We start from the raw sequence: 13889 nt of genomic DNA, 5'->3' as shown, positions 1-13889 counted from the left end.
GTTTATTATTTTAGGCTATTACCTTGATTAGGTTTCTGGTTTGGAATTCTACTTTTCTTGAATATTGAATTAGGTGATTTTTGTCATTCCCGAATAATTTATAAATTATGGCTATTATTCCTTGTTTAAAGTTTAAAGTAGAGCATGCACAGTAATTTTTATGTTTCATATTTCACATTAAATATTTATTACATTTAATTATAATTTGAAGATTTGCAGCTATGTTATTGTATTCTTTATGACTTGTAAATCTTTAATGCAAATTATTAAATCTCCTACATTTCTAATTTTAAAAATTTCCTTGACTTTTTTCTTAATTTATTATTTTTTTAAATTATTTCCCCCTTGTTCTTTTACTTTCCACTTGTTGTTACTATTCATTCACTTAACAGAGATTTCTTAAAGACCTTGTTTGGTTCACTACTGTATCTCTAGCCCTTGGAACAGTATCTGGCTCTTGGTAGCGTGTGTCAATTCGGTGGGATCTGACTCTTTGTGACCCTATCGACCGTAGCCCGCCAGGCTCCTCTGTCCATGGGATTCTCCAAGCATGAACACTGGAGTAGGTTGCCATGCTCTCCTCCAGGGGATCTTACCAACCCAGGAATCGAATCCAAGTCTCTATGTCTCCTGCATTGGCAGGTGAGTTCTTTACCACTAGCGCCGCCTGGGAAGCCCTGGCTCATAGTTGGCACACATTAAATCTTTACTCACAAATATTGAACAGATTACTGTTTCCAGTACTTTGCTTGACTGTGGCAGTATCTATGCAATCAGGATGTGGCCCATGATGCCTTCAGGAGACTAGAGCCTGGATTAAGTTTGTGTGTTTCACTTATCATTCTACCCCCACCCCGTTTCTGTAACAGAGCATTTAAATCTTTGGCTTTTCCTCCAAGTAGTGTTTTGGCTGCAAACACTCTGTACATCAGAACTTTCTGATATACAGAGCTTCTCTGTATATCAGAACTTTCTGATATACAGAGGCTTGATTCCTCTGGGTTCCCAAACCTCTGCCAGGCAGGCTATCATTGCATGAAGTGCCTTCCTTAATTCAACTGTGATTTAGGAGATGGTCTAAAAGCACCCAGATGGTTGTGGCTAGTTTTGTTATCTCTATTTTCATCATCGTTCTGTGTTCTGGGAACACAGAATGGACACTTCTGTTTTGGGTGTATTCATATCCAGCTGCTCAGTAGGCTGCTGGGTTCTTATTTTTAGGATCACCAGCACACTAACATTTCTGGAAAAAAAATTCTTGGAAACTTTTTGAAGGGAAGGCATGTGATTAGTACATTTTTACCAATTTTTTTAAATCGGCGAAGACTCCTTAGGCTTTTGAAGGATATCTATGTTGAGTTAATCCCAAGGAGAAATCAGTAGTCTTCTTGGAGATGCTGCTTCAGCATTTTTATCATGTCATCAAAGAGTTTGAAAAATATTAAGTATCGTAATTTTGAAAAGTAATGGTGCTATTCGTAATTACTTTCTGAATTCATCTTTGCTAGTGGCTTGCTGCTGCTGCTGCTGCTAAGTCGCTTCAGTCGTGTCCGACTCTGTTCGATCCCATAGACGGCAGCCCACCAGGCTCCCTGGTCCCTGGGATTCTCCAGGCAAGAACACTGGAGTGGGTTGCCATTTCCTCCTCCAGTGCATGAAAGTGAAAAGTGAAAGTGAAGTCACTCAGCCATGTCCAACTCTTCGAGACCCCATGGACTGCAGCCCACCAGGCTCCTCGGTCCATGGGATTTTCCAGGTAAGAGTACTGGAGTGGGGTGCCATTGCTAGTGGCTTAGAAGATTGTAAAAAGAGGTTACAGTACTCCTGTTTGGTTGTTCTGTGACTGGATCATTATAAGGCTTCTCAATACCTGGATTTAGCTCCTTTATAAGCCTGAAAACTTTTTTTAAAAAATATATTTAGTTATCAGATAAGCATCATTTTTTCCCTGCTTCTTAGAGAGCCTGCCCTACCAGCTATAAGTTGAATCCCTATGCCCTCTTTCCAAAGACTATTGTTTTTTTAACCACACATTCTTTGCAGGGGCTTATCTAGTCCTCCCTTGTTATATATGTGTGTGTGTGTGTGTGTGTGTGTCTGTATATGCTTCCCTGACACTGCTCTGTTTTGTGATTTGTTTTATAAATTTGCTTTGAGAACTGTGGATTTATTTTATGGCCTCCAAAGAAGCAGTTATAATGATGATGAGGTATTTTTGTCTGGTTGGTTGGTTTCTTTATTAAAATCCTTACTTAACTGATAAAACACCCTCTCCCACACTTTGACCTGTTATTTTAAAATCCTACTTATGTTTCTTCTTGTTTCTCCATTTCAGGAGTTATCAAGCATTTCCAGACTCTGGAGACTTAACTTTTTGCTCTCTTTCTCTGCAGAAGTTTTTGTCTGGTTCCAGATGATCTAACTTAGGGTTACGAATCTCCCTAGGGCCTTTGTGTTGCGGAGGCTGTTTCAGTTGCAGGCAATGGCATCGCAATGACATTTTTGCGGGGGAGGCTCTTGCACTGTTTCTCACTCCTTAGTTCTCTGTGACCTTCCCATCCTCACCCCGGTGTCTGTGTTGGGCCGGGTGGTCTGAGCAGACAGACCTGCTACCTGAGGCTCCATCCTCAACCCCTGGTTCCAGGTCCTTCTCCTCCACCCACCTCAGTATCTGCCCCTGCCCTCTTCCCCTCTGCGTGCACTCCCCGCTGTGAGGACCTACCCCAGGTGTTTCCCAGCTTCAAGTGCCCACTGCATGCCGATGACTCCCAGATGTATATACCCTTACCCCTGAGGTCTCCTGGGATCTAACTTCTAGAACTAAGTCCTTGATTGATTGATGTCTAACAGCACCTCAAGCCAATGGCAGTTCAGACAAAGATGATCCTCCTCAACCCTTTCCTCCTTGACTTTCCCCATCTGAGTAACCGCATCACCCACCACTCAGCTTCTTGCACCAAAAATCTAGGGATGACCCTTGATTGGCCTTCCCCTGACCCTACATCCATCTGCCAGCTCCACCAATCCACTCCCGCCCAGAGCACACCAGCTCTCAGCGCCCACATTTTCCCAACCATTAGGTCATTTAACTAATATCTATCAGCTGTTCCTGTATGCCAGGCACTGTCCAAACCCAGGACTCGGCAGAATGCAAAGCAAATCCCTGCCTCCTCTGACTTCCTTTCTTGTGGGCCAGCCTTACATCACAGCAGCTCCCAGCTGTCTGCTGCTTTCGGTCTGCCTACTAAGATCCAGTCTCCAAAGCCCTGACTCAGATTACAGCACCATGCTGAAAATCTCCACCTGGCCTTGGGAGGCCTGGTGATGTGGTTCCTGCCAGTGTTGCCAGATAGCACACGGGTTGTTGTTTAGTCGCTCAGTCGTGTCTGACTCTTTGCGACCGCGTGGACGGAAGCCCTCCAGACTCCTCTGTCCATGGGATTTCCCAGGCAAGAATACTGGAATGGGTTGCTATTTCTTCCTCCAGGGGATATTCTCCAATCAGGGATTGAACCCGCATCTCTTGTGTCTCTTGTATTGGCAGATGGATTCTCACCATAGTGCCACCTGGTTCCTCAGATTTTCTAAAATTCCATCCCTAATTGCATCTCCAAGCCTGACTATCACTTTGCTCATGAAGCGAAGACAAACAAATGGAGGTACAGGATTTAGAACATCACAGTGTCTCTGCTTCTAACTCGAAGTTAACTCTCCAGTAAATAAAGGAGTGGAAACCTAGAGAGCTAGCCGAGTTCAGGAAGCTGCTGGCACCACAAAGGTGAGGTGACCTAGATTCTAGGAAAGCCCAGGGAGCACAGCAGTGTTGGGCAAAGGTGCTGAATGGCTACATGAAGCTTATGAAGACACTGAAAGGTACAGCTCCTCCTGGACAAGGAAGCAGCAAAGGACAGGATCTCCACTGGAGCAGAAATACAAGCTTGCTACCAGCCATCATGAAATCGTGCTTCTTAAAAAGGAAGTGCCATGTGTTTGTGTGTGTTTCCTAGTAATAAACAATTTATAACAACAGCATCATATGGAGAAATAGCTTTCCATGGAAATCTACAAAAATGATGGCTCTGGGTCCAAAGGCTGAAACTGCATTAGTTGAAAGCCAATTCATTGAACTGAAACCTGACTGGGCAATTTGATGAGTGCTCAATTTGTCAAAGAAATTATTTGCTGAATTTACCAAATGTACTGACTGTGTTTTTAAGAGCCTTTTAAAAGGAAGGTTCAATTTGATTACTGATGATGAAAGATTCTTTTTTGCATATTAACTAAGTGAAGATAGATAGGGCACCAGAGAAATTGACAAAAGAATTTTGAAACTGATGTTTATGTAATAAAACACAAAGTAGAGGCTGATAAAACCTCACCCCCATGAAATGCTATTTTTCCAACCAAAATGCTGACCTTTCATTTGCCATGGGATTGTTTTGGGTCTTTGTAATTTCTTTCAGATGCTTTAAAATGTTATTGTCCATTTTTTCAAGTATTTAAAGTAATTTTTTGGTCAGTTCTTCAGATAGCATATCAGCCTTAATTTTGTTCCCAATAATTAAGAAATTTTTGTTTTTTCAGTTGCTAATTTGTGTCTGACTCTTTGACCCCCATGGATGGCAGCATGCCAGGCTTCCCTGTCCTTCCCTGTTAATTTTAATGGTAATGAAATTAAAACACGGAAAGGAATTGGAATTTTTACCAATCCATCCTTCAGTGAATTCACTTGCAGAACACTGGCATTTTGGCCAATCGGCTCACTTTAAAAACCTGCCACCACTGCAATCTTGGGCCATCGCCACCCACACACTAAAGGGCTGACTTTAATTTATCTCCCCTTGGTGACCTTATGTGCTTATCAAATGTGCTGGCTGCAGCAAGAAGGACAAGAAGCAGCAAAAGCCTTAACCCCCGCATCCTGAGCAAGTGTGGAAGGGCTGGCAGTGTACTTCCGCCCACCCTTCCCATGGCAACTGGCCTCAAATTAACTTTCTTTCTTTTTTTTTAAACGCAGCCACCACCAAGTTCAAATACCATGAAAACAAAACCTCCAGCAACCACAGATTTCTAAGTCCCACTGACTGCTCAATTATCCCAAGTGACAGCTGAGCCAAGTTCGGGGATCACCCTAATGAGCTGGTTCCTGGTCCGCTGTCCGCCCCCCTCCCACCCCCACTGGGCAGCCATTACCCATAGAGCTCTTTGCAGAGGAGCGCGGTCAGTTTCTTCAAGTGAGGGAGACTGCTGGAGCCCGACTTGACAAAATCAGAGTCCAGGGAGAGCTGAGTGCTTAAATAATCTTGGATGGCTTTCAGATGCTCTTCTGGAATCCTGAGGGGAAAAAAGTAGAAATGACAACATGTTTTTTCTGTTCCTTTAGCCATAGACACCAACAGTAACAGGTAGAAGAAGAACTGTGTATTCTCAGAGCCTGCAGCTGAGACACGCCAACAGGAGAACCGTTTCCTGCACCTGGACAGGCTCCCTGGGTCTCAGTGAAGGGATGGAGAACAGGTCAGACAAGCATAAAGGGCCCATACGCAGGCTTCCTCTTAACCCACCCATAAAGGCTTTTCTGGTACATGGAAGGGAGCCATACTCTACTGGCTGGGGATAGGAATCTTTATCCTTTGACAAGGAGACAGAAGAGCTCTGAAAATGTACAGAGGACTTGCTTTCCTGCTTCATCTATTCCTAAAGACAGAATCTAAGGGCTGAGGGATGCTCTAGTCTAGAGAAGGCAAATAGCTCCAGCTCACAGACCAACTCCCAAGTTCATGGCCAAAGGCCACTTGGAGCTCTGTGTCAAGGAGGTTCCCGGTCATCTGAGGCTCTGAGGGGAGTCTCTGTGATGAGTGATGGGGCTGGGGGTATGGTAGTGTGACAGCCTAGGTGCTGGGCCTTCACAGCTCCAACCCCTGCTCCCAGTCCCTTTCAGCTTCTGGATGAAGCACAGGGGCCTGAGTCAGGACCCATCCTTGCACAGGACAGCCCAGCAGAGGCAGAGCCCAGGCCTCATCGCACCAGGGCCACCCCCGGGCTGATCACACCTCTACATTCCATCTCCCAGTACTGGTTTTTTTTCTGGATAATTTTTAAAAATTGAATTTTTGTTCCTATAATAATGAACATTGTAATCACAGCAAGTATGCCCTGAACATACCATACTAGTCACTCTGTTTACCATGTTATGTTCATTTTCCTTTTTTAAAAAAAAATTATATATTTATCTGACTATGCCAGGTCTTAGTTGCAGCACTCGGGATCTTTACTTTTGGCATGTGGGTTCTTAGGTGCAGTATGTGGGATCTAGTTCCCTGACCAGGGATCGAACCTGGGCCCTCTGCATTGGTAGCACATAGTCTTAGCCACTGGAGCACCAGGGAAGTCCCTCATTTTCTCCTTTAATCCTCAAATCAATGTTATGAGGCAGATATTACTATTATTCCTATTCCACAACCAAGGAAATGGAGTGGGGTGGGGGAGGGGCTTAAGGACGTCGATTTACATGTGTGAAAAAATTCATACAAGCCTTAAATAGCCGTGCTCCAGCCTTGACATGCAATCAAGGTGAGACTAGAGGTTATAGGTTTTTTTTTTCTGTAGGATCCTGAAAAGAATGAAAGGTTGTTGCTCTTAAGATTGAAAAGATGTGGATTAGCCATTTTGACTTATTTAAGTTAGTAACTATTCACATACCAGTCTTCATAATATTTAAGTTTAACCTATACTCATTCTGAGTCTTGATCCAGTTTCTGCCTCAATCTGGTTTACTAAAAAGGACAAATCTCTCCTATAGCATTAAGACTTTAACAGTTTTCATGCCTGTTGACTTGTAACTTTGAGATCATCAGAATTTGCTTTAGGAAGTTATGTCTGTTAAAACTCTTGTCAAAAAGAGTTGACATAAAGATGTAGACTCTGTTTATCAGAGAAAGTTGATTTTACTCAGTAGTCGGGCTTCCCTCATAGCCCAGTTGGTAAAGAATCTGCCTGCAGTGCAGGAGACCTGAGTTAGATTCCTGGGTCAGGAAGATCCCCTGGAGAAGGAAATGGCAACCCACTCCAGTATTCTTGCCTGGAGAATCCCATGGACAGAGGAGCCTGGCAAGCTACAGTCCATGGGGTCACAAGAGTCGGACACGACTTAGTGACTAAACCACAAACCAAACCTTGTATTAACTATGATCTAACTGATTAGATCGAATTAGCTTGCACAAAAGACTGTGTAGTTTGTCTTATAATTAAGAATAATCTAAAGGCAGTCCTCTGTGTACAAAAGTATTTATTTCACAAGCAACATAGATTAACTTGCAACCACAAGGCAGAATCTTAGTTTTTCGTGCCCAGAAGAGAACTGAGGGCAGGCACCATGGTCCCTCCTGTGTGTTCCACCTGCACACGCCCATCTCTAAGCAGAAGTTTTAGGCAAGTTCCAAGGCTGTCTGTTAACTGAGAAGTTACACCAAAGAGGGCTTCCTAGCTGGTTCAGTGGTAAAGAATCTGCCTGCAATGCAGGAGACATTAGATTGATTCCTGGGCTGGGAGGATCCCCTGGAGAAGGAAATGGCAACCCACTTCAGTATTTTGGCCTCGGAAATCCCAAGGACAGAGGAGCCTGACGGTCTACAGCCCACGTGGACCGTCACAAAAGGGTCACAAAAGAGTCGAACAGGACTTAGCAACTAACAACAACACATCGAAGAGGGCCACCTCCTGGGCTCACTGGCCCTCAGCTGGCCCCTCCGCCCCATCTCAGGAGCCGCGTGGAGGCTTGGCTGAACACTTCGTCCTGCCCCACAGGGCCCTGAGTCCCTTAAGAAGACATGTCCCTAGAGAGGAGGGACTGATAAGGAGATACAGCTAGGAGAACACACGAAGAGTCAGGAGGAGATGGGCAGCAGGGACACCATTGAGCATCTTTGCCTATTTCCTCAGGGACTGCACTGCATTTGGCACCTAAAACCTCCAAGAAATAGAGCCTCAAGGAAACTAAAACAATGGGCTCTGCATGGACTCTTTTAATAAGTATTTGTTATGCAGACACATATATCAGGATGATCGTGATAATGAATCAACATATTTAGAGCATATTTAGCTTCTTGGTAAACAGAGCGAGGAATTCCAGGAGGGTGCAGAGACTACAGCCTGGTAGGCCTGGAGAAGAACTAGAGGATGTGTCAAGGTGGAAACAGCAACCAGGTATCTTAGCAACCAGCGGCTTGTGCGTTCCTTCAGGCCTTCCCTTTGTATTTTGCCAAATCAGATGGCAGGGGAGCAGCCCTGGGTGTCATAAATGAAGCTTTCAAGTTGGAGATGTTGCATGAGCCCTGCCAATAGGATATTATTTGGGGGGACTTTTTCTCATAAGGAAACAAAATAAATGTTTTGAAATGATTAACACGTGGAAATGACTGTGTGCTAATTCACTCACTGAACACAGATCTAGGAGCTCTGACTCGAAGCAGGTGACGTACTGGGTGTTGGGAACACAGTTCCCCTCAGAGAGAGTGCCCTGTGGAAGCCATCCTTCGGCCTGTGCTAAAGTCAGGGCCTCTGATTGGCAAAATAACCAACACCCTTCCCAGGCAATACAGCCACCTCACATCATCCAGCCTGAGCCTGCCAAGGGGGCAAAGGAGCTGCGGGACCTCACTGACATGGACCAGTCTGGTGCCACCCATGGGGCCAGATCCTGAGAACCCTGGATCAGGGCAAGTGAAACAAGCTGGTAAAAGGACTGCATCTCACACCTTCCACCACACAGGCTTCCCTGGTGGCTCAGATGGTAAAGAATCTGCCTGCAATGCAGGAGGCCTGGATTTGATCCCTGGGTCAGGAAGATCCCCTGGAGGAGGGCATGGCAACCCACTCCAGTACCCTTGCCTGGAGAATCCCATGGACAGAGGAGCCTGGCGGGCTACAGTCCATGGGGTCACAAAGAGTCTGACATGACTGAACACTTTCCACTTTCCATAACACTTTCCACCACAAAGACAGGAGCAGTACGCTGTGCAGACCTCACAGTTCACACCACCAATGGACGGTTGCTCTGGCCTGTTTCCTGGTGACAAGGATGGTGGCCACCTTTGCACGAGGCCCAGAGCAGGTCCAGGCTGCAGTGCAGGCATCTCCTCTGCTGGAACCATCTGAATCAGGGAGAGGTGTTTGGGATGGGAATAGATGTCATGTGAGTTCATGGGAGGCCCCGGCCAGGGAATCACAGCCTAGGCCCCTGAGTCTGGAGCAGGCCCATGCCATTTGCGGCAGAGAATCGTCCATCATTCCAGAATCAGCTCCTGCCCTGGGGCCTGGTGGACATGGAGCATCTGGGCAAAGCCATTCAGTGCCCATTCGGTCAGAGCCACCCTGAGAACTAGAGACCCACCATTGGGAGGCCAGTGGGCTCCATGACACCCTGTCCTGGGGTGGAAGGGGCACCCCCAGGAGGGAAGCACAGGGTGAGCTGCCTGGGTGTCGTGGGGCCCACCAGGTGGAGACTCACCCACTGGTGTCCATGGTCTGTAGTCTCTGGAACAATGTCTCCGAGAGGCTCGGCCGGCCAACCTCGGCGGCTCGAGGGTTCTCCGTGGAAGCAGGGGCCTCCTTAGCCTCGCATGGCCCCGCAGGTAAAGGGATGATGTTTCTGGGTGGCAACTCGGGTGGAGACACGGCCCCTTCTACCCAAGACAAGAACAGGAGAGCCGTCTGGGCCGAGTGCACCCTCCCTCAGCATCTCCACCCCTCCACGCCCTCTGTTGGTGATCTCCCCGCCCTCCCGTCACGTGGGGTCCAGGCCAGGCGCCCAGCCACAGACCTGCCTATGCCTACTCTGTCCCTTTCCGTCCTTGCTCCCTTGCCAGCTGACTCTGGGGGAGCTGACCAAGGACAGGTATTGGTGGTCTCTGACCCGGGGCCCAGCACAGAGTGAGTCCCATTGAGATGCTCTGCAAACACCGCTGGGATAAGGTGGCCGTGCTGGGATGGGCTGCAGGCCTGGGATGGGTGGAATCAGCCACCTCAGCGGCTTAGCAGGACAGCCGGCTGTGGGGCAGAGCAGGGGCCCTGGACCAGCTGACGCTGGGTGCCCATCACAGGAGGAGTGGGGCGGGGAGCAGGCAGGCAGGCCCCAGCCACACTCCCACCCAGGCCCCCTTTGCTCTGGACTTTCCAGTCTCCATCCTTCCTTCTCTATCCCTCCAGACGCTCAGAGACAATGGAAGACAGGGAGGGGCTCCCTCCACCCAAGTGACCAGACTTGGCTTGGGAGATGGGGCTCCTGCCCACTCACTGGGGAAAACTTCCTTCCTGCACGTAGCAGAGATTGGGGGCAGGGGTGAGTCCTGAGCTCCTGGGGCCCGTGACATCTTGTCCCAGGCTCTCCCCACACAGAATGGCTACCCCACGGGCCTGGCCACAGACCTCCCCCGGGGACTGACACCTTGGACTGGACTGGCAGGGGTGGGGGAGGGGTGGGGTGGGGGAGGGAAAGTGGGGTGGGGGTGGGGAGGCTCCACTTCAAGCCAACAGGGCCTTGCTTGGGGAAGGGAAGCTGGCCATAGTGAGATTGTGCTTCTCTTTCCAGTCCTTTCGGGGAGGCCTTTTTCTAGTGTTGGGGTCTTTTTCTAGACCACCATGCCCAGAGGGGAAGAAATGGGGTGGTGTGTGAAAGGAAATGCAGAGGGCATTTCAGCAGGATGGCATCTCAGTGTCAAGGCCCAGCCTGGACTCCTGGGTACCGCTGGGTGACACCACGCAGTCCCGGGCATAGCCCTGGCCCCAGACTCACGGTGGATGTGTCATCTCTGGCTATGTCACAGCCGAGGGCACCTCTTTCTGGGCCGGGGGAGGCGAGAAGGGACACAGCTGCCTCAGCCTGTGAGCTGTCCCCCTCAGCTCCTGCAGACCTGAGCACCTTTGAACACACTCTGGCTGGGCCTCACCTCCAGGAGCAGGTGGCTATTCAGAGCTGGCCCTCTGGTGAGGCCGCCGAGGCATTGTGCAATTGCTCGAGGTGGGTCTCCAGGGAGGTAATGGAAAGCAGGCCCGCAGAGGTGGGGGAAAGGACGCCCCATGGACGGCTGGGAGCAGCCAGACATAGGAGGAGCCAGGCCGGGGACCTCGGCACCTCTGGTCTCGTCTGTCCTTGTGGGGAGACCCCTAGGGGTCTTGTTGGTTCCAGGCCCTGGGACCTGGGACTTAGGGGGAGCCCTGGCCGGTTAAGAGTCTCAGTTATGTATCTCAGGGGTTTCTTTTAGGACCTGAACATTTGAGGGAAGAGAAGGGTAGCTCCCTGGCTGCACTGCCTCTCTCTGTCCGACTCTTGCCTGTGTGTCTGTCCTTCCACTGCTAAAGCAGCAGGACTGACTCTCATATACCTTTCAGGGGCTGTACCTTTGTTTTGTTTTGTTTTAATGACACTCTCATGAAACATCTTTCTCATCCTTCCAGTTTGGTGCAATGATCTCTTCCTCCCTCCTCTTTCCAGCAAAATTCAGCTAATTATTTTGACAATGATTTTAACAACAGTGACTGTTTACTGTGTACTAGGCTCTGGGATCTACATTGACTCATTCGATGACACCGAGAGGTAGACAAGATTTTTAGTGTCTCTTTAAGAGAGGTTTGTGGTTTGGAGAGGTTAAGTAATTCATTCGAGGTCACACAGCTAAGAAGATGGGGAGCAGGAAGTTTGACCTAGGTCTGTCTGACCCCAGAGCCTTTGTTCCTAACAGGTCTTTAACCACCGTGTCACTCCCTCTGATAACCAGACCCACCTAATCTACAGGCACTTGAAGTGGGAGAAATACCCCAGAACTTAACCACGGGACTCAGATGGCAGGGACCCAAGGCACTTTCCCTCCGTCCTTTCCTACCTGTCTCCTCTTCTGGCTCATCTCCCGTGTCCTCCTCCTCCAGGGGCACAGGATACTGCAGGTGGGTCACCAAACCCATGTTTTCCTTCTTGTAAAACTCGATGAGCTGGTCCAACTTGGTGAAGAATCTCATGGGGACGCCTTCGGACGCCTGAGGACAAATCCCAAACAAGCACGTTGAACTGACTGGAACACCAGCCAACCACAAAGGCCGCCTGCAGCGGAGACCGACAAGACCGAGGGAGTGACCACAATCCAGAAAAAGTCCTGGGCTCCCGCACAGGGCCTGGCCACCATGCCCACACCCTCACAGCTGTAACCAGCAGCCCCTAACAGCCAGTCTGCAAAAGGCACAAATAGAACGGTTAAAAAAATTTTTTTTTCTTTCGGTTTAAAAAAACACTTTTCTTCTAGAAAGTATTACGTTGCAGAAATAATGCATTTTCTTTATGGAAAAAATCTTAAATATATAATTAAATAAATCATCTGTAGTCCCACAACCCCAAGAGACACATTTTCAATAGTTTAGAATAGTTTTTCTAAACTATTGTGTATTTGTGTGTGTGTGTGTGTGTTTGGTAGGGGGAGTTATTAACCCTCCTTCCCCAAGAGCATTAATTTTTAAATACGGGGAAAATCTATTCTAGCAATTGTTTTATTTTTATGTTTTTCATTTTCGACATGATTCTGTATTACCAAAACTCAGAAAATGGTCAAGGCAGCACAAAAATCTTCCCTGATTTGTATCTCTGTTGCTAATGACAGGGCCAAGGGAGGGTAATTCTGGGTTGTTCAAATGCCCTGCGGCCCGGTCTCCTTATCTCTTGCTCAATGGCTCCAGCTGGAAACTCAAGTTCGACTGCTGCCGGTGTCTCCCACCTAGGCCCCGCCTCTGCGGAGCCCCGCCCACGCGGAGCCCCGCCCCTGCCGAGGCCCCGCCCACACGAAGGTGCCACCTCGGTGACCACCCTCCCCAGGTGATCAGGTAGCAGGGCAGAATGAAAAACTGCAAGCAGAATATTTAGGGTCTCCTGGATTCTGTACCCTACGGCTCCTAACCCAGCATGCCCCAGCGTCCTGCCCATCCTCCCTGTCCAGTTCCCTGATCCACTTCCTCTTGGTGTTCCATCCCAAGGAATTTGCACTCTGTCTCCCCTGAGGAAAGAGGAGAGACAGAACAGATTCCACTTCTGTCTCTCGCCTTTCCTCAGGCTCCACATTGGCCTCTCTGTCTCTCTCCACATGTATTTGTGTGTGTAGTACAATGCATACATGTATAAATCTATATGTGAGGGCACATCTGTGTGTTTGAGTATGTGGCTTAAGCTATTGAGTAAATTAGTAAAGAGTTTAACAAAAGGGTGTTTTGATTATTTTCAATAAATTCCCTTGCTTTCAGAAAGCCCCACAATAAAGCAATTTCTTTTGAGCATCATCGAACCAGAGAGATCTCAGCAGCAGCAGCCAGGCTACCTAAAAAGTAACCTAAATAGGTTCAAAACCCAAAATGAGACGCATAACAAAAGTAATTTGACACGACACAGGGTCAATGAACTCGATTCAGTTAGAGCAGTCCTGATAGGTGTCATCCTGTTAAAGACTTTACAGCTAATGGATGACAAGCCATTAGGCATATGGAAAGAGGATGTGAAATATCAAAGAAAGTCAAGGTGAAATGACTCATGTGTGAGTCTGGAAAAGGGTTCTTAGCTGGAGGATGTCTGGGGAATGTGTGTCTGAGACAGCACATGAACTGTGGGAATTAGATGCCCCGATGCTAAGACACATATTATTTTATGTACTGCTAACAGCTAAAGCGTAAAACAAGATACACCATCATTCTGTGGGCACAGCTGACTTCAGAGATGTTTACGTGACAAGCACTTTAGAAATGATGAAATACGCTGGATACTAAGCGTGCAGAAGAACAGTTGTGTGTGTGTGCGTGTGTGTGTGTGTGTGTGTGTTAGTTGCTCAGTTTTGTCTGACTCTTTGCGACCCCATGGACTA

General features: G+C 47.9%; 1 protein-coding gene and 1 non-coding gene across 2 annotated transcripts in view; both read right to left on the bottom strand.

Annotated features, from left to right (window-relative positions):
• The window catches only part of INPP5D (inositol polyphosphate-5-phosphatase D), a 137098-nt gene that overhangs the window by 67201 nt on the left and 56008 nt on the right, over window positions 1-13889 (bottom strand). The window contains exons 3-5 of the mRNA XM_061412651.1: window positions 11880-12030; window positions 9509-9683; window positions 5194-5334 (exon numbers count right to left, since the gene is read on the bottom strand). Coding sequence (XP_061268635.1) covers window positions 5194-5334; window positions 9509-9683; window positions 11880-12030 — 467 coding nt within the window. The remainder of the gene's footprint in view (window positions 1-5193; window positions 5335-9508; window positions 9684-11879; window positions 12031-13889) is intronic.
• TRNAG-ACC (transfer RNA glycine (anticodon ACC)) lies at window positions 6317-6389 on the bottom strand. Its single transcript has one exon. It is a non-coding gene; the product is annotated as a tRNA-Gly (tRNA).

This window comes from Bos javanicus, chromosome 3 (genome assembly GCF_032452875.1).
Source record: "Bos javanicus breed banteng chromosome 3, ARS-OSU_banteng_1.0, whole genome shotgun sequence".
NCBI classification, from domain to species: Eukaryota; Metazoa; Chordata; class Mammalia; order Artiodactyla; family Bovidae; genus Bos; species Bos javanicus.
Note: the sequence above shows the minus strand (reverse complement) of the source record. Positions and strands in the feature narration are given on the sequence as shown.